This window comes from Heteronotia binoei, chromosome 17 (genome assembly GCF_032191835.1).
Source record: "Heteronotia binoei isolate CCM8104 ecotype False Entrance Well chromosome 17, APGP_CSIRO_Hbin_v1, whole genome shotgun sequence".
Classification (NCBI taxonomy): Eukaryota; Metazoa; Chordata; class Lepidosauria; order Squamata; family Gekkonidae; genus Heteronotia; species Heteronotia binoei.
The window spans coordinates 11007757-11030911 of record NC_083239.1 but is presented as its reverse complement, the minus strand read 5'-3'; the positions used below and the strand labels follow the sequence as shown (position 1 = coordinate 11030911).

Here is a 23155-nt window from a genome sequence, read left to right as displayed (position 1 = left end):
TCAAATGTCTTCAAATACTTCATAATGAAGTATTAATAGGAATGTTCACATTCTTAAGGAGCAATGAAACTTGTGTAGTTAGAAGTTGTTAGAAGGTCTGACTAGGATCTGGAAGGCCCAGGTTCAAAATGTCACTCTGCCACTGAAGTTTTCTAGGTGACCTTGTGGCAGTCACACACTCTGAGCTGAACCTACCTTGCAGAGTGGCTGTAAGGATAAGAATGAACAGAGGCAGAATGTTGCAACACACTTTGGGAGAAAAGTGGAATATAAATGATGTAGTTCAGTTAGCATCGCAAACAAATGTTTAATGAGAAAAGTTGAACACAGAAGTGCTAGAGGTTTCAAGAGAAACAGCTGTTAAGTCTCATAATGGTATTCTGCACAGTCTCACAGTAACAGAAAATTACACTCTCCAGTGTCTGGTTTGCAGCAGTCTCGATGTCTGTATTCAGAATCCTACGGCTAAGTGGGGGAACTGGAAATGAAAGAATATTGGTGAGATGACAAAACCTTTGGTGGGGGTAAATATCCTCAATGTCATTGCTATGTTTAACACTTTAAAACTCACTTTTTATACACCTTCACACACTGTTCATACCACATTCTTAAACATTTACTTCAGTCACCTCCATCTTGATCTGAACAGGACTATTACCAAAGAACTTGTGATCTGAGCAATGGAGACAAACATAGTTCTTGTGTGTTTACTTAGGGAGGGATGGTGGCTCAGTGGTAGAGCATCTGCTTGGGAAGCAGAAGGTCCCAGGTTCAATCCCCGGCATCTCCAAAAAAGGGTCCAGGCAAATAGGTGTGAAAAACCTCAGCTTGAGACCCTGGAGAGCCGCTGCCAGTCTGAGAAGACAGTACTGACTTTGATGGACCCAGGGTCTGATTCAGTATAAGGCAGCTTCATATGTTCATATGTTCCATTAATGTGGTAACCTGAAGAATTTGTGACTTTCAGGTGGAGAATCTTAGCCCCCTTCCCCGGCTGCCCACTTTTGGAGCCTATATCACACTTCGCATAATCAAAAATGCACAGCAGTTCCTACTGATCCATGAATCAAGTTTGCAAGGGGTGTCTCCCATTTTAACAAGGAGCAATGCTGAATAATGGGGACTTTCCTAAGGCAATTCCGGTGAATTTATGGCTGAGTGAAATGTTCATTTTAAGCTGCCTAATTCCAAGCCCTCAGCATTTTATTGACTGAAACACATCAGTGCTTATACAGCCTTAGTGTATTTTTTTATATTAGCTTAGTAGGTTTCTTTAATTGATTAATGTAGCTCAATCCTTGGTGTGTTTACTGCCCTAAGGTTGGTATGCATAAGTCTGCAGTCTGAAAACTGATTTTGAAGTAGCCTTTGTAATTTGGCCTATGGATAAAGGAAGGGAGATTTTCCAAAGTTACCTATGTCACCATGTTTCCAACAGCCCTCCCCTCGGCATGGAACAAGATAACACACACCCACAATGCATAGACCTTGTTTGAACAATAACATTGATTGCTATTAAAAGAATAATATTTTGCCTGAGTAAATCTTCAGAGGTAGCTAGGTAGTTTAGACAGAGGCTGTGGTAAGCCAAAGCGGTAAAGAACATAATAAAAGGGGGGGAAGTAACATGGTGTAATGTACTGACAAACCACTGTTATATCTGTTTCATACTGTATCATGGCCTCCGACTGCAAAGAAAGAGTTTGTCATTTGCTGATAATTCTCTGCTAGAGATAGCAAAACTCTGCCATAACACAGATAACACAGAAAGCTATGGAGGTGGAGAATCTTAGCCCCCCTCCCCTGCCCACTCTACAGAGAGCCAGTCTGGTGTAGTGGTTAAGTGCGTGGACTCTTATCTGGGAGAACCAGGTTTGATTCCCCACTCCTCCACTTGCACCTGCTGGAATGGCCTTGGGTGAGCCATAGCTCTGGCAGAGGTTGTCCTGAAAGGGCAGCTGCTGTGAGAGTCCTCTCAACCCTACCCACCTCACAGGGTGTCTGTTGTGGGGGAGGAAGATAATTGTGAGCCACTCTTGAGATTCAGAGTGGAGGGCAGGATATAAATCCAATATCATCATCGTGTTGGTTTGCAGTAGAAGAGCAAGATTCAAGTCCAATAACACCTTAAAGACCAACAAAATTTTTTCCAGGGCATAAACCAGCCAGAACTCCCCTTCTACAAAAATAGTATCTTACAAGGGAGCTATGATTCTCAAAAGCTTACATCTTGGCAATGTTGATCTTTAAGGTGCTACTGGACATGAATCTTTCTTTGCCCTTCCTGAATGTCCCTTAGAAGATGGAATATTTCTTAAAATCAGTTTAATCTACTGCAAAAAATGCCCATATCCCTCTCATCTAGGTCTGTAAGCTCCTCCCCCCCCCCCGCTCCCCAACTGCATTTTTTTGCTACCCCCAAGAGGATCATGGCTGGCTGATAATACCTCTTTCATGGCGGTATCCACCCTGAATTTGCAGGAAAGGCTGTGGGTTTAAATGGTAGCTTGTGCTTTCCTGAGCTGCTCAATGCTACAAAGCTAGAATAAAATTCAGTCTTACCTCCCAATAAGCTTGATCATCAAAATACTTCGTTACATGGGGTGCTTTCCATAATTTAGAAATTAACAAGAAACCTGGGTTTAAAAGAAAATATTTTGGGGAGAAAATGCAGGCGATTTACACAAATAGCTTTCATTATACCGGAGCACTTAACAATTTGCTTTTTAGAAAAAAGAGCATTTTGCTTCAGTACTTGAATAACTTCAGTGAGGCCTGAAATTCTGAAAATCATAGTTGATAGTAAGACCTTATTAAGATATACTGGCTTTCTGCAGTCATCTTGTTTAACCATCATGTGCTTATGAATCGGCTGTAGATCAGGATGTAAAGCCATGAGTAGATTGGGGTTAGGCTTTCTTAGCTCAGGGAGTTTTCTCAGACACTCATATTGCTCTGGGCTTCCTTTGCTTATGGGGAACATCAGCCAAAGCCACAGGTAAAACAGTTTTCCAGCCTTTCTGCTTGTTAAGGTGATGAGGATTTGCTAGTGTCTCCAGGGCTTTACTTGGCAATTTAAAGCACAAGTCCTCTGTAAACTAGGGGAGGGGAAGGGTTAGCCATGGTTAAAGCAGCGGGCCATCCTAAGCACTAATCATGACTAGGTGCAGGACTTTTTTTGTAGAAAAAGCCCAGCAGGAACACATTTGCATATTAGGCTACACTAGGGTTACCAAGTCCAATTCAAGAAATATCTGGGGACTTTGGGGGTGGAGCCAGGAGACATTAGGGAGGGAACCAAGATCAAGGCTGTGACAAGCAACATTGAACTCCAAAGGGGGTTCTGGCCATCACATTTAAAGGGATGGCACACTTTTTCAATTTCTTCCTTCCATAGGAAATAATGAAGGTTAGGGGCACCTTCTTTTGGGGCTCATAGAATTGGACACCCTGGTCCAATCTTTTTGAAACTTGGGGGTATTTTGGGAAGAGGCACTAGATTCTATACTGAAACTTTGGTGCCTCTACCCAAAAAAACAGCCCCCCCAGAGCCCCAGATACCTGCAGATCAATTCTCCATGATTTTCTATGGGAATAAATCTCCATAAGGAATAATAGAGTTCCCAGCAGACATTTCCCTCCCCTCCCCCTGCTTTCTGATGACCCTGAAGTAGGCTTCCCAACCCTCCTGCCCTGGCGGGGGACCCCAGGATTTCCTCCCTCTTCCCCCGGCCCCCAAAAAAACGGAAGCGGGGGAAGGGGGGAAACGGCACCGGGGAGCATGGTGAGCCACCCCATCCCAGAGCGGGCAAGGCCGCCGCCGCCCCCTCCCCGCCCACCACAGCTGCTCCTCCAAGATGGGCCCAGGCTGAGCCCATCTTGGAGGAGCAGCCAAGAGGCGGCAGCAGCGCAGGCAAAACCAGGGGAGGGCGGAGGCAGGCCAGGAACATGGCAAGCCGCGAATCTGGGCCCTTCTAGGACCCGGACTCGCGGCTCACCACGCCCCCGGCCCACCTCCACCCCCCCTCCGATTTCACCCCAGAGGCGGAGCGGAGCCGGCGAGGCTGCCGCGCCGCTCCCGCCCCCTCCCCACCGCAGCTGCTCCTCCGAGACGGGCTCAGCCTGAGCCCATTTCAGAGGAGCAGCTGTGGTGGGCGGGGAGGGGGCGGCGCGGCGGCCTCGCCCGCTCCGCGTGTCTCCTGGCTCCAATGTGTCTCCTGGCTCCAGTGTCTCCTGGCTCCACCCCAGCCACGGCGAGTGGAGAAGAGGCGGCAGCTGCGCAGCGGTGTCGCCTGCTCCGAGACTTGCTGCCCCCCTCCCCCCTAGCTCCACCCCAGTGTCTCTGGCTCCACCCCCAAAGTCTCCTGGCTCTACCCCCAAAGTCCCCAGATATTTCTGGGATTGGACTTGGCAACCCTACCCTGAAGCGAGGGGAGGGTCTCCAAACCGGGGGATCCCCTGCCCCCACCTGGGGATTGGCAACCCTAGGCTACACCCCTGACATCACCATTGTTTCACACAGGGCTTTTTAAAAAGAAAAAGCCCACCAAGAGCTCTTTTGCATATTAAATCACACACCCTGATGCCAAGCCAGCCGGAACTGCGCTCCTGTGCGCTCCTACTAAAAAAAAAAAAAGCCCTGACTAGGTGTTAACAGTTGCCTGGGGGTACTGAAAAATCCATGGAATCTACTTTTTCTGCACCTTATCTTTGGTTGACCTTATCAAAGCCCATTGGTCTCTACATCACCGATATACCAATGGTTTCCACCTAAATCTCTCTGTTATGGACTCCACCACCCCCCCCCCCATCCAGTCCTACATCTTCATTTGCTTGTTTGTACTCCACAGAGAATCAGGATGATACAAACCTGTAACAAGACCAGCTACAAGACTTAGGACAATGCTCAGAGAGAGGGCACCAAGTTCCATCAACGCCACGTAACCCCAGCTGCAAGTTTAGAAAAACAAAATTTCAGAAACCAGCAAAGTGTCAATCGTTTGTTGCTGTTCCAAAAAGGGGAGGAGATGTGGCTCTGTGGCCTTGCATGTGAGATGCCTAGGGTTGCCAATCCCCAGGTGGGGGCAGGGGATCCCCCGGTTTGGAGCCCCTCCCCCCGCTTCAGGGTTGTCAGAAAGCGGGGGGAGGGGGAGGGAAATGTCTGCTGGGAATAGGGTGACCATAATGTCTGAAGGCCAGCCAGGGACACCTTGGGGGGGGGGTGGAAGGTAGGGGTGCGCGCGCGCAGAGCGTGTGCGCCGCCGGAAACAGGAAGTGACATCACTTCCGGTGACGTCATGCCACCGCCGGAAACAGGAAGTGACACCACTTCCTGTGACATCATTTCCCCGCGTCACCTGCCGGAAACGGGAAGTGACATCACTTCCTGTGACATCACTTCCCCCAAATGACATCATTTCCCCCAAATGCCACTGCCGGAAACAGGAAGTGACTTCACACCACTTCCTGTGACGTCCCCAAAAATCCCCCAAATATCACCGCCGGAAACAATTTTGTTCTCAAATCCTGTATATACTTCATCAGTATATGGGATAAGGCACTTTCTCAACTGTGCTGCATAATGCAGCCTATTTATTTTGTCCTGTTTGCTCTGTTGGCTCTATCTGCGCCACCTTCATCACTTTCGGGGTGTGGATCCCCCAGTGGGGTGGTCTCGCGACTCCCTCCGCCGGCTGTTTCTGATAGCCCTGCGCCCCCTCTTTCATTTGATATGTGTCCCGTGCGGGTGCCACCCTCCTGCCGGGAGATGCCGCAAAATGAGCCCCCTTGAGGCTTATGGCGGCAGGGCTCGGGGGAAGCGAGCTAGACTGCTGTTCTTTTGAGGGGTTATAGAGTGTTTCGAGCCCGTCCCTGTGGCATCGGTCCCATCGTTGTGGGACCCAGGGGGCCGGCGCAGCAGCACGCCGAAGCAGCCTGTCACAGGTCGAGATGCAGGACAGGAACCCGGAAGTGACCGACAGGCTGCTTCAGCGTGCCGCTGCGCCGGCCCCCTGGGCCCCACAACGATGGGACCGATGCCACAGGGACGGGCTCGAAACACTCTATGACCCCTCAAAAGAACAGCAGTCTAGCTCGCTTCCCCCGAGCCCTGCCGCCATAAGCCTCAAGGGGGCTCATTTTGCGGCATCTCCCGGCGGGAGGGTGGCACCCGCACGGGACACATATCAAATGAAAGAGGGGGCGCAGGGCTATCAGAAACAGCCGGCGGAGGGAGTCGCGAGACCACCCCACTGGGGGATCCACACCCCGAAAGTGATGAAGGTGGCGCAGATAGAGCCAACAGAGCCAACAGGACAAAATAAATAGGCTGCATTATGCAGCACAGTTGAGAAAGTGCCTTATCCCATATACTGATGAAGTAAATACAGGATCTGAGAACAAAATTGCACCAGAAGACACAAACACAAAGCTCCCTTACACTGAATCAGTGCTTGGGTCCACCAAAGTCAGTATTGTCCACTCCAGTCACAAACACAAAGCTCCCTTACACTGAATCAGTGCTTGGGTCCACCAAAGTCAGTATTGTCACATAAGAACATAAGAGAAGCCCTGTTGGATCAGGCCAGTGGCCCATCCAGTCCAACACTCTGCGTCACATAAGAACATAAGAGAAGCCCTGTTGGATCAGGCCAGTGGCCCATCCAGTCCAACACACTGTGTCACATAAGAACATAAGAGAAGCCCTGTTAGATCAGGCCAGTGGCCCCTCCAGTCCAACACTCTGTGTCACATAAGAACATAAGAGAAGCCCTGTTGGATCAGGCCAGTGGCCCATCCAGTCCAACACACTGTGTCACATAAGAACATAAGAGAAGCCCTGTTGGATCAGGCCAGTGGCCCATTCAGTCAGGAAGGGAGGAGGGAGGGAGGGAAGGAAGGGAGGAGGGAGGGAAGGAGGGAAGGAAGAAAGGAAGGAAGGGAGGAGGGAGGGAGGGAAGGAAGGAAGAAAGGAAGGAGGGAGGGAGGAAGGAGGGAGGGAGGGAGGGAGGGAAGGAAGGAAGAAAGGAAGGAGGGAGGAAGGAGGGAGGGAGGGAGGGAAGGAAAGAAGGAAGGCCAGCCGCCCCCCCCGCCAGCCGCCCCCCCCCGCTTTTGGCTTACCTGGATCCAGGGCGGTGGCGGCCTCTCCTCCGGGCTGCTGGCGGGGCTGGCGGCGGCTGCGGAGGCCGGAGAGGCCGGCGCTGGTCTCTGGAGGCCTCCAGGGACCAGCGCAGGCCTCTCCACGATGCCTCCGCTGGCCTCTGGAGGCCTCCAGGGACCAGCGCCGGCCTCTCCACGCTGCCGGCGCTGGCCTCTGGAGGCCTCCAGGGACCAGCGCCGGCCTCTCCGGACCCCGCGCGCGGGCGGGGAAGGCGGGGAGTGAGGCAGCCAGCATCCCTGCGCGTGCGCACACCGCTGTGCGCACGCGCAGGGACGCTGGCTGCCTCACTCCCCGCCTTCCCGGCCCGCGCGCGTGGCCCGCCGGCTCCCCACTGGCTATACCGGGACTTTGTAATGGTCCCGGTATAGGCAGCCCGGGAGCCGGGAATTGGTGGCCAGAACCAGGAAAGTCCCGGGAGACCGGGACGGTCTGGCCACCCTAGCTGGGAACTCTATTAATCCCTATGGAGATTTATTCCCATAGAAAATCATGGAGAATTGATCCACGGGTATCTGGGGCTCTGGGGGTGCTGTTTTTTGGGGTAGAGGCACCAAATTTTCAATATAACATCTAGTGCCTCTCCCCAAAATACCCCCCAAGTTTCAAAAAGATTGAACCAGGGGGTCCAATTCTATGAGCCCCAAAAGAAGGTGCCCCTATCCTTCATTATTTCCTATGGAAGGAAGGAATTGAAAAGGTGTGCCGTCCCTTTAAATGTGATGGCAAGAACTCCCTTTGGAGTTCAATGATGCTTGTCACAGCCTTGATCTTGGCTCCACCCTTAATGTCTCCTGGCTCCACCCCCAAAGTCTCCTGGCTCCACTCCCAAAGTCCCCAGATATTTCTTGAATTGGACTTGGCAACCCTAGAGATGCCAGATTGGGGGGGGGGGGGCTGCATTACTTACTGAGACTGGGTGCTGGATCCCCAGTGGTCTGCTATGGTAAGAACGATGTGGGCTACCCCACCAAGCAAGCTGGGCAAGCCGAATGTGGAATGGACTCCACAGGTATCATGGATCCTCAGATAAGTATTCAAGCATTTCTGGATTTCAAAGGGACATATTAAAAAAATAGAAAAGAGACACTGAATTAAGTGTTTAAATTGCAGGTTAAAGACAATCTGTTTAATGGGACATATAAAAGATTTCAGGTTTTCACGGCTGGCATCATCATTAGGGTTTGTAGAATCTTTCGGGCTCAAGTGCCGTGTTCTACTGGAGAAAGTTTTTTTTCCAGACGTATCGTTCTCAGCTGCGGAGAACATCCTCAGCGGCGTTGCAGCCGGAGCAGGTGCTCTGACCTTCTTGGCTGCTGTGCATTGAGTGAGGCCAGGGCTCACTCAATAGCAGCTCTCCAGCAGCCCTGGCCCCACTCAATGCACAGCAGCCAAGAAGGTCTGAGCGCCTGCTCCGGCTGCAACGCCACTGAGGATGTTCTCCGCAGCTGAGAACCAAAAGTCTGGAACAAAAACTTTCTCCAGTAGAACACGGCACTTGAGCCCAAAAGATTCTACAAACCCAAATAATGGGACATAGTTTGCTGAACACAGGATTGTGTGTGTGTCACACTGATGTAGAACCACAGAGGCACTTGGGAGCAAAATACACTATCCAGAAAAACCTAAGCTTTAATTTTTAAGGACACACTTCTAGCCCTTATTGCCACAAGGATATGCTCGAAAGTGTGTGGGCAGTGGCTTTCAAGCATTAAGCAGGTAGAGGGACAAGATTTTTTTTGGGGGGGTGGGGTGTCAGTGTCCTCATTCCTCATCCCAAATAACTAGTAAAACTACAACAATTTTTTTCAAAATGGTAAAAATTGCCTGGTACATTATGTAAAATTAAGAAATACCATATGAATTATGCTTAATTGATTGCTTTTGTTGTAAGATGAGTGGCACAGAGAAAGTTTGAACATTCCTTGGCGCAGTCCGGAGGTTAGTCCTGCAGTCTGAATGTGGTACTCGGATCCTAAAAGGGAACTAGGCCAAAAAGGACCTCTTCAGATGATACTTTGTTTCCAGGAGGATTATGGTGGCAGGAGTGGGAAGAAAGTATCAAGGCAGAAGACCACTGATACTAATTCAACAAAACCATGGGGAAAGTTGTGGTACTGTAAAGTGGTCCCATCCCCATTGAAGAGTAACTAAGTACACCTCCCAGGAGGAGAGACTTCAACCCCACCTCTTTGGAATGGACTGTTGGCCTTAAGGTGCCCCATCTGTTCATGGTGGCAAATGTTCTGACGGTGCTGGAATGTTTCTGGGCCTCGTGGGACCTGAGAGGTCATTTGAGGAGAGGTTTTAGGGTGGGGGTTCAGATACTGTCGAGTTACCTTCCAGGTCAAAGAATTGGCCCAGTCTCTTGGGGTTCCTGGAAGTTGGAGAACACCTCTGTAGGGCCCCCCAATTTTGCCTTTGGGGATGGTTCAAGGATCATAACCCACTCTTCCTCAGAGTCTTTGCATTCTCTGCTCAGTAAGGCAGAGCCTTACAGACCCTGATCTGTAACATATCTCCTCCCACCAGCAAAAGAATCCAGGAATCCGAGTTCTCATGGTTCCCACCTCCCCTGAACTGGACTGCTCAAACTTGCAATATGTTACCTGCAAAAACACAGACCCCAGTATGGAGATGGTCCCAGCCAAGAGACCCAATGTTATTGCGATCCAAGGATACTGGATGCTGGAAGCTGAAAAGCCAATAGCAACACCACCAGCCAGTGCAGCATTATGGATGTGGGCCTTAGGAACAAAAGAAAAATAAAAGTTGGCTGCCAATATTGAACTGCAGTCTAATGATGTATATAGCAGGGATGCCCAACGGTAGCTCTCCAGATTTTTTTTGCCTACAACTCCCATCAGCCCCAGCCAGGATGGCCAATAGCTGGGGCTGATGGGAGTTGTAGGCAAAAAAAACATCTGGAGAGCTACCATTGGCCACCCCTGATGTATAGGAATTAGCTGGTACAGCTTTTTGTGGCAGGGAGATCAGGAGTGGACCAGCCCACAGGCTTCAGTAACCCCAGTTAAAACTTCTTAGCTGTGTCCTGGGCATTTGTGGCTTCCTGATGTTGGTTTGGTTCAGCACAATCCTCCTTGGGCCCAGAGCTTATCAGGTCTGCTGGCTTCATCCCTGCTTCTTTGCCCTCAGGTTTCCTGATTGTGCCTGGTTTTGTCCTCCTTTGGCCCCTGATATGGCTGCAAAGGATATGGCTACAACCTGGCTTGGCCACTTCACACTCTGAACAAGGCAGAAATGCATTTGCAACTTCACAAACACACAGTATGCCTGCAAGATGTGTCATAGATGCAGCTAAAAACATGAAGTTCCAAGGGCCAGCTCTGGGTTGCGGAATTCCTGGAGATTTGTGGGTGGAGCCAAGGGAAGGAGTATGGTTGCCAATCCCCAATTGGGAGCAGGGCAGATCCCCTGGTTTGGAGGCCGACCCCCCTTGGGATCATCAGAAAGTGGGGGGAGGGGGGGAAATGTCTGCTGGGCACTCCATTATTCCCTATGGAGACTGATTCCCATACGGTATAATGGAGCCTCGATCTGTGGATATCTGGGGCTCGGGGGGCCTCTTTTTTGAGGTAGGGGCATCAAATTTTCAGCATAGCATCTGGTGCGTCTCCTCAAAAAATGCCCCAAGTTTCAAAAAGATTGGACCAGGGAGTCCAATTCTGTGAGCTCCAAAGAAGGTGCGCCATCCTCTATTATTTCCAATGAAGGGAAGGCGTTTGAAAGGACCATGGTCCCTTTAAATGTGATGGCCAGAACTCCCATCGGAGTTTAATCATGCTTGTCACAACCTTAATCCTGGCTCCACCCCCCAGATAAGGTTGCCAGGTCTGACTCAGGAAATATCTGGGGACCTGGAGGCGAAAATCTGGTGCTTCTACCTAAAAAAAATAGACCCTTCATAGCCGCAGATACCCACAGATTAATTCTCCATTATTCCTTATGGAGACTAGTCTCCATAGGGAATAATGGAGTGTCCAGTAGTCATTTCCCTTCCCCTACCCCGCTTTATGATAACCCTGAAGCAGGGGGAGGGCCTCCAAACCAGGGGATCCTCTGCCCCTAACTTGGGATTGGCAACCCTACCTAGGAAGGAGGGGTTTGGGGAGGGCAGGAACTCAGTGGTGTATCATGCCTTAGCATCAACCACCAAAGAAGCCATTTTCTCCAGAGGAACTAATCTCTGCTGTCTGGAGATCAATTACAATTCTGCGAGAATTCTCCTGGCCCCACTTACAGGTTGGCAACCCTCTTGAACACAGGAAGCTGAGTCCAAGTTAGGGGCCTCTGAGAAATTGTGGGGTGGGGATACACTCCTGTGAAATTCCTCTGACTTCAACCCGCCCCAAGCTTCTATAAACTTTTAGGGGCTTAAGCAGGCCAATGGCCCTGATCCAGATTGCAAGTGCAACATCTGTACAATTTACATTTTTGCAAACTGATGGAGCTCTCTTGCACCTGTTTCGTTCCTGCCTCTCACCTGCATTGTGTGTTGCTTAGTCTTCACTAAACTTTTTTAGGAGTGGATTTTCCCTCTCTCTCTCTCTTTCGTTAATTTACAAAGATGTATTTCTCAACATATCCCAAGGACATAGATACTTCTCCCTTGTCAGTATACATGGCCCACACATTTTGCTATTAGATACTCTCCACAGGTACACCAAGAGTTCTCAACACTTCCTTGTCAATTAGCAGGAGATACGGGGAGGCAGTGCTTTCAGAGGCTAGAGGTTGGGGACAATGTGATTTCACTTCTGGGTGACAACCTAGGTTGCCTTCCCTATCCTCTATGGTAAGGATAGGGGGATTCCTAAAGAGTCACTGTGTGGTGGCCATTTTTCCTCCTACTTCTCAATAACCCAAGGGTGTGAAATTGGGACTGGGGATGGCCCCAACCCAGGCAGGTAAATGGGAGAACCAAGTACGCCTGAAAATGTAATGTAATGTCTATATTATGAAGAATTTTAAAAGCATCTTTCTTCTGAAGAGTTCTCACTCACCATGCTGATCTTTCCATCTTTGTGGGTAGCCACCGAAAGTGCAAAGGCAGCAACGGTGCTTGAAGCGATTGCAAAATAGGTATTGTAGATGGCGACACTTCTGAGCCTTCCATCAATCAGGACTGAATTGAAGCTGGGCCAGAACATCCAGAGAAAGAGAGTACCTGGAGAGATCCCCCCACCCCAAGATGAATGGTGATCATTAGTGCCCTTGCAAGCCTTCAAACCATTCAAAGACTTCCTTCGACAGCCCTCTTTGCTTAGATAGCCCACTGTGCACAAAGCCATTATTATAGATCAGCCACCAAGAAGCTGTCATTTCCATGTTAAAATCCTGCCGCCTGAAACTCCACTAACTGTGCAAGCAAACTCACTTTTGTAATGTAGCAGTTTGAGCGCTGGACTGGGAGGTGGGAGACCCTGTTTACCATGAAACCTTGAAGCAATCATTGGGCGTTTTCACACTGACCTTACGCCGGAGCGACGTCCCTCTTCACCGCGCAGCGTCTGCGCGGATTTCGCACTAATTGCTCCACAGAACTCGGAAGAGCCGCAAAGTCCCGCGGCTTTTGTGTCGCAAATGTAAACTGGTTTTTGGCGGTTTACATTTGCGACGCAAAAGCCGCGGGACTTTACGGCTCTTCCGGGTTCTGTGGAGCAATTAGTGCGAAATCCGCGCAGACGCTGCGCGGTGAAGAGGGACGTCGCTCCGGCATAAGGTCAGTGCGAAAACGCCCGTTCTCTCTCTGCTTAACTTACCTCACAAGGTTGTTTTGAGAACAAAATAAAGTAAAAAAAAAAACACACATACCCACTCAGGGTTTCCCAAACCACTCAGAGATCCTCATAGGAAATGCAGGCTTTTAAAAAATGAAAGCTGTTTGTTGCAAAATGTATTGCTGGTTGTGAGTGTGTAGGTGTGTGTTAGTGTTGCACTCTCCAGATCTGCAGAAGATGTAGTATAGTCAGTACTTCAGATGATATTGTCAAAAGCTCTTTTATTTAAGGGTGACAGGTTGGTCAAGAATAAAAGCACAGAGTGCTGGAGTATGACTCCTCTCACTACCCCAAGGTAACAAGCTAACATCAGTCCCCTTAACTAACCTGTCAGCCAGAGACCAAGGGGCTGAGTCTCTAGCCCTCCCAAGTCTAAGATCAAAAAATCATCCCTGCAAGGTGGGATGCTTGCAAGTTCCAAAAATTACTTGGGTAGTTGTTCCCAATAGGGCCAAAGCACTGGATTCAGATTGAAGGCCCAAACCCCCAAGAACGCCACAAAATACAATTAATAAGATTTACTGAAGGGATTTGCAGAGTTCTTTTCTGTTCATCATACTGTTGTTGCAGACATAGGAGCTCTGCCAATGAAACACTGGCACCCCCAGTTGTAGCCAGGTGGCCTTCTATGAGATTTCTGTGTGAGTGAGTGAGAGTAAGAGGTGTGGGGCAGAAAGAGATTATTGGAGATTACTGCGGTATATCTCAACAGCACTGGAAGAGATGGCACTATGAACTTGGCACCATTTTACTGGTCCTGCTTTTAACAGCTGTCTGACACCAAAATTAAACTCCTCCTGTAGATATTAAAAAGGATGAAAGTAGTTCACTGGCTAAGTATCTGCACAACAGGTTGCTTTTAAAGGCATGGGAAACACAGCCAGTAAAAAGCTGCAAGCCTCTCATAAATATCCTTTTTGGGATAACTGCAAAAAAGCTTGTATGAACTTCATATAACTTGAAATTAATTCATTACTTGCAGTACAATTCTCTGCTACCTTTCACAGCAATTTCCTAGTGTTTCAACCAAATAAAAGTATGAAAAATAGCTGTCGAAAGATTTTCTTGAAACCAAGCAAGCTTGGTTGTAGCTTGAGACATGGTTCCAGTAGTAGCAGCTGAAGGAAGGGCCTACTAAATGTGTCAGCATAGTTTGAGGTAGAGCAGCTGCCAGGGCCCAGTGTGGGTGATACACAGTGCTGTCATTCCTGATGGCAATGGCAACAGCACTCCCAACTGCATACACTGGCCAGTGCTGTTGAGGAAGGGATGTGTAGGTGGTGCAGGCAACTGAACATGGGCATTAGGAGTGCTTGCAAGCTGGAGAAGAATATACAAACAGATAGGTGTATGCAGGTGTGGGGGTGAAAAGAGAGGACCACCCACTTTCTACCCCCATTTTGGCTCAGCATGAGTTTCAGAGAGATTTTTCTGAAAACGAATTTACTTCTGAAGAAAAGGCAGGTTTGGGGGAGTGCCCTGGAAGAGACATCATAGGAAAAGGTGGAGTTTTGGTTCAGTGTGCCCCGGAAGTGACATCACTTTAGGGTTCCCAAATCCCCCGCTAGGCCTGGAGACTCCCGATTTGGAGCCTCCTCCCCCCGCTGGCCATAAAAGGGAAAGCGGGGGGAGGGGAGGGGGGAGAACGGCAGCCCTTCCCACCCAGCCCCGATCGCAGCAGCCAGAGCTCTTCCGTTTTCTCAGGCTGCTTCCCGCCCCCAGTCAGCTGGCCGGTGAAGGGAGGGGAGCCCAGCCACGCCCCCAAAGGACCATGTGCCTTTGCACCTCCGGAGGTGAGTGAGTTCTGTCCCCTGCATCAGATTTCCCAGAAATGGGGGGGGGGCGGGCGGGGGGGAGGGGGGTGGAGAGGGAAACGTCTTCTCATAGGGTATAATGGGGAATTGATCTGGAGGTTTTGGGGGCTCTGGGGGAGCTGTTTTTTGAGGTAGAGGCACCAAATTTTCAATATAGTATCTAGTGCCTCTCCCCAAAGTATCCCCCAAATTTCAAAACGATTGGACCAGGGGGTCCAATTCTATGAGCCCCAAAAGAAGGTGCCCTTATCCTTCAATATTTCCTATGGAAGGAAGACATTTAAAAAGGTGTGCTGTCCCTTTAAATGTGATGGCCAGAACTCTCTTGGAGTTCAGTTATGCTTGTCACACTCTTGTTCCTGGCTCCACCCCAATGTCTCCTGGCTCCACCCCCAAAGTCTCCTGGCTCCACCCCCAAAGTCCCCAGATATTTCTTGAATTGGACTTGGCAACCCTACATCACTTGGTCCTTGACACCACAAGAAATGACATAATTCCTGTCTCCCAGCTCCACCCCCAAAGTCTCCTGGCTCCACACCCAAATTTTAGTGGGCCAAGAAGGAGAAGTGTAAAAATAACCGGGCCATGGGAAAGAAAAGTTTAGGAAACCTTGATCCAGAAGAAGAAGAACTGCAGATTTATACCCTGCTCTTCTCTCTAAATCAGAGACTCAGAGCGGCTTACAATCTCCTATATCTTCTTCCCCCACAACAAACACCCTGTGAGGTAGGTGGGGCTGAGAGAACTTTCACAGTAGCTGCCCTTTCAAGGACAACCTCTGCCAGAGCTATGGCTTACCCAAGACCATTCCAGGAGGTGCAAGTGGAGGAGTGGGGAAATCAAACCCGGTTCTCCCAGATAAGAGTCCACGCACTTAACCACTACACCAAACTGGCTTTCTAGGGTCTATCTATCTAGGGTCCCTGCTCTCTATTGCTGCATAACAGATAGGAGGCACTGCTTTATTGACCAGACGAAACTTCATGGGGCTCAGTGGGGTGCAGTGGGAGGGCAGAATCTAGGCTTCCCAATCCCCAGGTCCCAGCGGGGGATCCCTCGGTTTTACAGGCTTCCCCCCCCCCGCCCCCAGCCAGCTGGCAAGTCCCTTCCCCCACAGCCACCATGTACCTCTAGATCTCCTGCAGGACCTGCAAACAGGTCCAGTTTTAAAATGTGTGGGTTCCTTTAAACTGGAGCGGGAAGCAGGAAGTACTTCATGGGGAAGGGTTAGCAACAGCAGACCTCGTTAGAGTGCAGCCCCTTGTTGTTTTGTGTTTCTTTCAGACAAGTGAGTGTGTGTGTACAAGAGAGCAGCATAGCCCCTGTACTTTCCAGACCTCGTTTTGGATGGACCAGAGGCAGTTAAGTGTGTGTGTGAGTGAGAGAGAGAGAGAGAGAAAGGGGAGGGCGGGGGAGGGAACTCTAATATTCCCTAAGGTGACTTATTCTCATAGGAAATAATGGAGAATTGATCCGCGGGTATCTGGGGCTCGGGGGGGGGGCTGTTTTTTGAGGTAGAGGCACCAAATTTGCAGCATAGCATCCAGTAGTTCTCCCCAAAATACCCCCCAAGTTTCAAAAAGATTGGACCAGGGGGTCCAATTCTATGAGCCCCAAAAGAAGGTGCCCCTATCCTTCATTATTTTCTATGGAGGGAAGGGATTTAAAAGATGTGCAGTCCTTTTGAATGTGATGGCCAGAACTCCCTTTGGAGTTCAGTTGCGCTTGTCACACCCTTGCTTCTGGCTCTGCCCCCAATGTCTCCTGGCTCCACCCCCAAAGTCCCCAGATATTTCTTGAGTTGGACTCGGCAACCCTAGCGGAATCAGTGGAAATAGCCACCTTCCCTCACCATAAAATGCATTAAATAGAGTAGCCAACAATGGTTTCGGAAATTATTGGCAACTGGGGAGAAGTGTCTTTGAGGACAGTCTCAGGGACAGAAAGCACTCATCAGAAGAAGAAGAAGAAGATATTGGATTTATATCCCGCCCTCCACTCCAAAGACTCTCAGAGCGGCTCACAATCTCCTTTCCCTTCCTCCCCCACAACAGACACCCTGTGAGGTAGATGAAGATATTGGATTTATATTTCACCCTCCACTCTGAAGAGTCTCAGAGCTGCTCACAATCTCCTTTACCTTCCTCCCCAACAACAAACACCCTGTGAGGTGGGTGGGGCTGAGAGGGCTCTCACAGCAGCTGCCCTTTCAAGGACAACCTCTGCCAGAGCTATGGCTGACCCAAGGCCATTCCAGCAGGTGCAAGTGGAGGAGTGGGGAATCAAACCCGGTTCTCCCAGATAAGAGTCCGCACACTTCACCACTACACCAAACTGGCTCTCCAAGGGTTACCTGATGGCACTCTAAGACTTCCGTTTCTCCAAGCCATTTCCTCCGGGGGGGAATTGGGCTCTGTCACTGGGACATTACTTGTAATTCTGAGGGCATTCCAGGCCCCACCTGGAGGCTGACAACTCTAGGCTGGATAGAGGCCAGGATCCTGTTATTTGCATGGATCCCTGTTCATTCTCTCTTCCTCATGTTGCCCTTGGTCTCGTGTTGTTTTTCTGCATGCCAATGATAAGCCAGGCCTCTCTCTTTATACAGTGAGAGAGAGAGAGAGGCCCAGCATCAGCGTCACCCAACGGCAGCATGCATCAAGGGAGTGTGTAACTCTATACCTCCCTCAGCAATAGAACCCAAGCAAAGAAACAACAGGTGCCAGCAGCTTGTAATTTATTGCAGGCATGTGAGGTAGGCAGGACTCTGGCTGGAAAAGCCTGCACAAAGAGCAAACTGCTGCGCCACCGCTCCTGGAAATGCTCCTGATACTCTTCTTCCTGCCTCTGCCCGTCTGCTCTGATGGAGGGTCAGGAGTGAGGACCCAATTAGGATCAAGAACTGCGGACGGAGTAGGGAGGAGAGGGGATCTGACGTGCCTGGCTTAGTTTTGTTTTGTGGGAGGACAGCTAGTAATAGCATCTGGGGCTTATTTTAATCGGCATCGCTGTGTGGATGAAAAGAGTTTATTTATTTAAATATTCATATTTCATCTCCCAACACTGTTCTTCCCTCCTCCGTTTTATATGTGCAACGACATCCCTGTGAGGTAGATTAGTCTGGAATTGTGTGGCAGGCCCAAGGTCATCCAATGAGGTTCCATGGCAGATTCTGAATTCGCAGCTGTGTCTCCCTGATCCTAGTCTGACACTGCAGCTGCTACACCACACTGGCTCTCCAAATTAAGCCGATTCTTCCTCTCCGTTCTCCAGTATGCCTCCAGTCTGAAGAAGAGCCTCCTGTGCCTTCTCTTTAGCATTTTAAACACACACTAGAAGCAGCTGAACCATGAATCTCTCTTCTCCTTGCTTAAAAAAAACCAAACATTTCCAGATGAGCATATCTGGGCTGTTTTGTTCCTCTGGCCCATCACGCCATGGTGTGTCTCAGGCATGAACCAAAGTTAACATCACTTTGGGTTGCAAACTCTTGACAGGTAGCAAGCTGGTCCAAAAGCAATAGCGAGGAATCGTGATGTGATCCTAAGAACAGTTGCCCCTTTCTAATCCCATTGACGTCAGTGGACTTTGGTGAGCCAGTTTGGTGTAGTGGTTAAGTGTGTGGACTCTTATCTGGGAGAACCGGGTTTGATTCCCCACGCCTCCACTTGCACCTGCTGGAATGGCCTTGGGTTAGCCATATATCTGGCAGAGGTTGTCCTTGAAAGGGCAGCTGCTGTGAGAGCCCTCTCCAGCCCCACCCACCTCACAGGGTGTCTGTTGTGGGGGAGGAAGGGAAAGGAGATTGTGAGCCGCTCTGAGACTCTTCGGAGTGGAGGGCGGGATCTAAATCCAATATCTTCATCTACCTCACAGGGTGTCTGCTGTGGGGGAGGAAGGGAAAGGAGATTGTGAGCCGCTCTGAGACTCTTCGGAGTGGAGGGCGGGATATAAATCCAATATCTTCATCTACCTCACAGGGTGTCTGTTGTGGGGGAGGGAGATAAAGGAGATTGTGAGCCGCTCTGAGACTCTTCGGAGTGGAGGGCGGGATATAAATTCAGTATCTTCATCTACCTCACAGGTTGTCTGTTGTGGGGGAGGAAGGTAAAGGAGATTGTGAGCCACTCTGAGACTCTTTGGAGTGGAGGGTGGGATATAAATCCAATATCATCTTCTTCTTCTTCTTTGAAGGGTATGACTCTGTTTAGGCTAGCATGGTGAATGGGCTCTTGTGATTGGATCCTGTGGATCTGTTCCATTAATTGCAGCCTTTCTCCCCCTGCACAAACTGCCCAAGGAAAGCTTCCACTGGCTCCAGAAGATTGAGTCACAGACTGCATTCTTGCGTTGGGGAAAAGTACCGCCATTGCAGAATGGACCCATCAGATCCACCCCTTGGTTTATTTATTTCTTCACTACATTTCTGAGCTGCTTTTATAATCAAAGCAGTTTAAGATAATGTGAAAATACAAAAACAACTACATTAAGAACCGTTAATACCAACTAGTCCTAGAAACAAATTCCCAGTAGCTGTCAGCTTCTGCCGTGATTCCATGTTGACCCTGCTGGAGGACTCCTTGGAGGGAGAGGAAGACTCCTCAAGGGACAGGTCTGAGAAGCCTCCAAGATATCCAGGGCTTCCTACACCACAAGAGCCTCTGGGGAAAACCCAGGAGTTAGTGGGACAAGTGGACCATCTACCTCCAGCATCCCCAAAGTCCCACCCCCCCCCCCCCCGGGACCCAAACAGAAGAAAGAAGCCAGAGCCAGCCCCTGGGCGACTCGTTGCCTTATAATGAATCCGACTATCAGTCCATCAAAAACAGTATTGTCTACTCAGATGCGCAGTGGCTCTCCAGTAAGGTTGCCAACCTCCATTTGTCACCTGGGGCTTTCCTGCTGTTATAATTGATCTCTAGGCTACAGAAATCAATTCCCCTAAAGAAAATGGCTGCTTTGTGGGGGGTCATCCAATGGCATTGTATCCTGATGAGGCCCCTCTCATCCTCAAACTCCACCCTTCCCAGGCTCCAACCTCAAAGTCTCCAGGTATTTCCCAGTCCCACTGCCCAGGGTCTCAGGTGGCAGTCTCTCACATCACCTGCCATTAGGTATGCCCAGGTTTGAAATTGGGACCTTCAGCATGCAACAGGGCTGCTCTGCCACTCTCAACCCAGATGTTTCCCCAGCGGAAAAAAGCATGTGTCTCACCAGTCTGTTACACAAGAAGAGCACCACTCCTCAGAACTTTGCAGAGCCGGGTCCCAGCTCTAGCTGCAGGAAGGTATGAGAGCTCTCTCTATAGTCTCCAGTTGAACTCTTAGCTTTTGGTACTTTTAATAGCTTTCCACCCTAGCTTGTGCTAACCCCTGGGCACATTGATGTTTCTCCACCAGCACTGAGAATCACCCACGGCTATTTATGTAGGAAAAGCAGGAACTCATTTGCATATTAGGCCACACCCCCTGATGTCATCATTGTTTTGTGCAGGGCATTTTTGTAGAAAAAGCCCAGAAGGAATTTGCTTGCATATTAGGCCACACCCCCTGACGCCAAGCCAGCCAGAAACCCTGGGATCACCTCTGGTTTGGTGTGATTTTGGCTACAGAACAATTTGGTAGTGAATGGGACAGAGTAACTGGATGTCTTGGAAAGCTCAGAAAATGAAGCACCAAGAGACAGGTATCCTCCCAGTCACTGTATCTTAGCAACTGGTATTCTGAGGTATACTGGCCCTTTTCACACTTACCAGTGGAAGCCGGAAGGGAGTCGGTATTGTGCTGCCTTGCAGTAATCCGAAACAGGGATGGGAGTTTTCAGACACATGTTTTTTTTCCCGATAGGGTTCCGTGATTGAAGTGAGCCATTTCACACTGTTCCGCTCTTATCTCGCTTCCACCAGCGCCAGCCATTTTTGCCTGCCGCTCACAATCTCCAACTTATTAATTTTTTTTTTGGAACGTCGGGCAAAGATCGCTATAGCGCTATAGCGACGTATCACAACAGCAACACCAGAGAGATGGCTACATTCTATTGAGATAAGTTACCAGGTTTCAGCGGCGGCGATATCTGGCATCTTAATGGAGCCCAGGCATCCCTATGGTGACGCTGTTATGATACGTTGCTATAGCGCTATAGCGATCTTAGCCCAACGTTCCAAAAAAAAAAAAGCCAGAGATCGCACGTGCCGGCGGGCGAAAACGGGCGCGAAAACTGCTCCCCGGTTAGATACTGGACATTTCACACAGTGCCCCATAGCAATTTCAACCCAGAAGAAGGGGGTTAAAAAGTGGAAGAAGCTGCTCTTTGTTAGTAACGACTCAGGCATGCCTCACTACTGGGACAGCCGCGGGACTGTGCAAAAAGGTGAGAGTATTCCGGTAGCAGCCAGTTACTGAATCGGGTCTGTCTGAAAAGCCAGCAGAAACCAGTTACTGTTCAGTAACTGACCAGCTGGCATACCGGAATACTTAGGCTGTGTGAAAAAGATCACTGTCTCTAAACAAGGACGCTCTACTTAGCCATCCTAGCTAGTTTTGACAAGGAACAAAGGAAGGAGGTCCCACCTCTGAAAATTTCATTGCCACTGAGTTGGAGGATGGTAAATTTGCTTTTAAAACCAGTAACAGTGGAAAACAACCTGGATAACAGTTTGGGTCGTATATTCTAAGGAAAGCAAAATGATACATTAAGAAAACTGCCCCCATCCCCCCCAAAACCACAAAAAATATGTGCACAGCTCAAGGACTTACCCAGCATGGCAAACAAATGAGAGACTGGCTTTGATGTCTCCTTCTCCGCTTTCTGACTCAGGGAGGGGTGATACAGCCACCAGGCTATCATCAGCCCAAAATAAGTTCCAAACACATGGACGTACATCAGGCTTAAGTGGTTTGGTACCTGCCATTGATAAAGAAAATCACCATTTCATTAGGGTTGCCAACTCTGGGTTGGGAAATTCCTGGAGATTTTGGGGGTGGAGCCTGGGAAGGGGAGGGGCCTCCTTGGGTCATAAATGCCATACAGTCCACCGGGGCCCCATCCCCCACCTGTGGCAAGGGGGGACCTGGCAACTCTAGTCCACCTCCAAAGCTGCCATTTTCTCCCCAGAGAACTGATCTCTGCGGTCTCAAAATCAGTTGTAATTCCAAGAGATCTCCGGTTCCTGTCTGGAAGTTGGCAACCTTAATAGCCAGGGCTGGAGATAGAGTGAAGGAATGGAAGAAGAGAACATCTTCAGAAGTGATTATAGGAGGGGTGATTAATTCATCCCTCACACTCTCTGCTTGATTCCTGCAGGCAACCCATTGTTCATGTACTGAAGTTATCCCCTAAGTGTCCCCTACCCTTGCCCCGCATTCCCATAATCTTGACACCAAAGCCAGCACATGGAAACAAGCATGACAGGAAGACAGATTCTCCTCTCTGCCTGCTGAGCTTGTTTTCTGTTCACAGCAAGTTTATCACTGAAGAGAATTCTGCAATATGGCCCTCCACTTGAGCTCAGCAAAATGGTGCAGTTCCTACTCCCTCCTCTTCAAATATCTTGGCTTTTTATCGCCTCCTTCACCTACATGTGTGAACATGAGAACATGGTGAGAATATGGGAACAGGGTGGATTGTGGGTAAGGTGAAACACCAGGGTTGCCAGGTCCAACTGAAGAAATATCTGGGGACTTTGAGAATGGAGCCAGGAGACTTTGGAGGTGGGATCAGGGTGTGACAAGCATGATTGAACACCAAGAAGAGTTCTGGCCATCACATTTAAAGGGACCACACTCCTTTTAAATGCCTTCCCTACAATGGAAATATTGGAGGATGGGGCACTTTCTTTGGTGGCTCATAGAATTGGACCCCTGGTCCAATCTTTTTGAAACGTGGGGGTTGTTTTGAGGAGAGGCACCAGATGCTATGCTGAAAATTTGATGCCTATACCTAAAAAAAGCCCCCCAGAGCCTGAGATACCCACAGATCAATTATCCATTACACTCTATGGGAATTGGTCTCCACAGGGTATAATAGAGTTCCCTGCAGACAGGGCTTTTTCTGAGCAGGAATGGACAGGAACGCAGTTCCGGCTAGCTTGCTGTCAGGGGGCGTGGCCCAATATGCAAATGAGTCCCTGCTGGACTTTTTCTACAAAAAAAAGCCTTGTGTGAAGCAATGGTGATGTCACGGGGTGTAGGCTAATATGCAAATGAGTTCCTGCATATATTTACTTCTCCCCACCCCCGCTTTCTGATGACCCTGAAGTGGGGGGAGGGTCTCCAAACCAAGGGATCCCCTGCCCCCACCTGAGGATTGTGCAGCAATAAACAACCCAAATGGTTATAGTGACCAAAAATTACTGAGGTGTAATGTACTACAATCCTCAACTTTTA

The 23155-nt window shown here is 49.4% G+C and overlaps 1 protein-coding gene across 1 annotated transcript in view; it reads right to left on the bottom strand.

Moving 5' to 3' along the window:
- Positions 1-287: 287 nt before the first annotated feature.
- The window catches only part of LOC132586340 (RH-like protein), a 39606-nt gene continuing 16738 nt past the window's right edge, over positions 288-23155 (bottom strand). Inside the window, exons 4-10 of the mRNA XM_060258374.1 lie at positions 21527-21674; positions 12181-12344; positions 9766-9903; positions 8067-8203; positions 4871-4950; positions 2563-2636; positions 288-478 (exon numbers count right to left, since the gene is read on the bottom strand). Of these exons, the coding sequence (XP_060114357.1) occupies positions 452-478; positions 2563-2636; positions 4871-4950; positions 8067-8203; positions 9766-9903; positions 12181-12344; positions 21527-21674 (768 nt within the window). The 3' untranslated portion in view covers positions 288-451. The remainder of the gene's footprint in view (positions 479-2562; positions 2637-4870; positions 4951-8066; positions 8204-9765; positions 9904-12180; positions 12345-21526; positions 21675-23155) is intronic.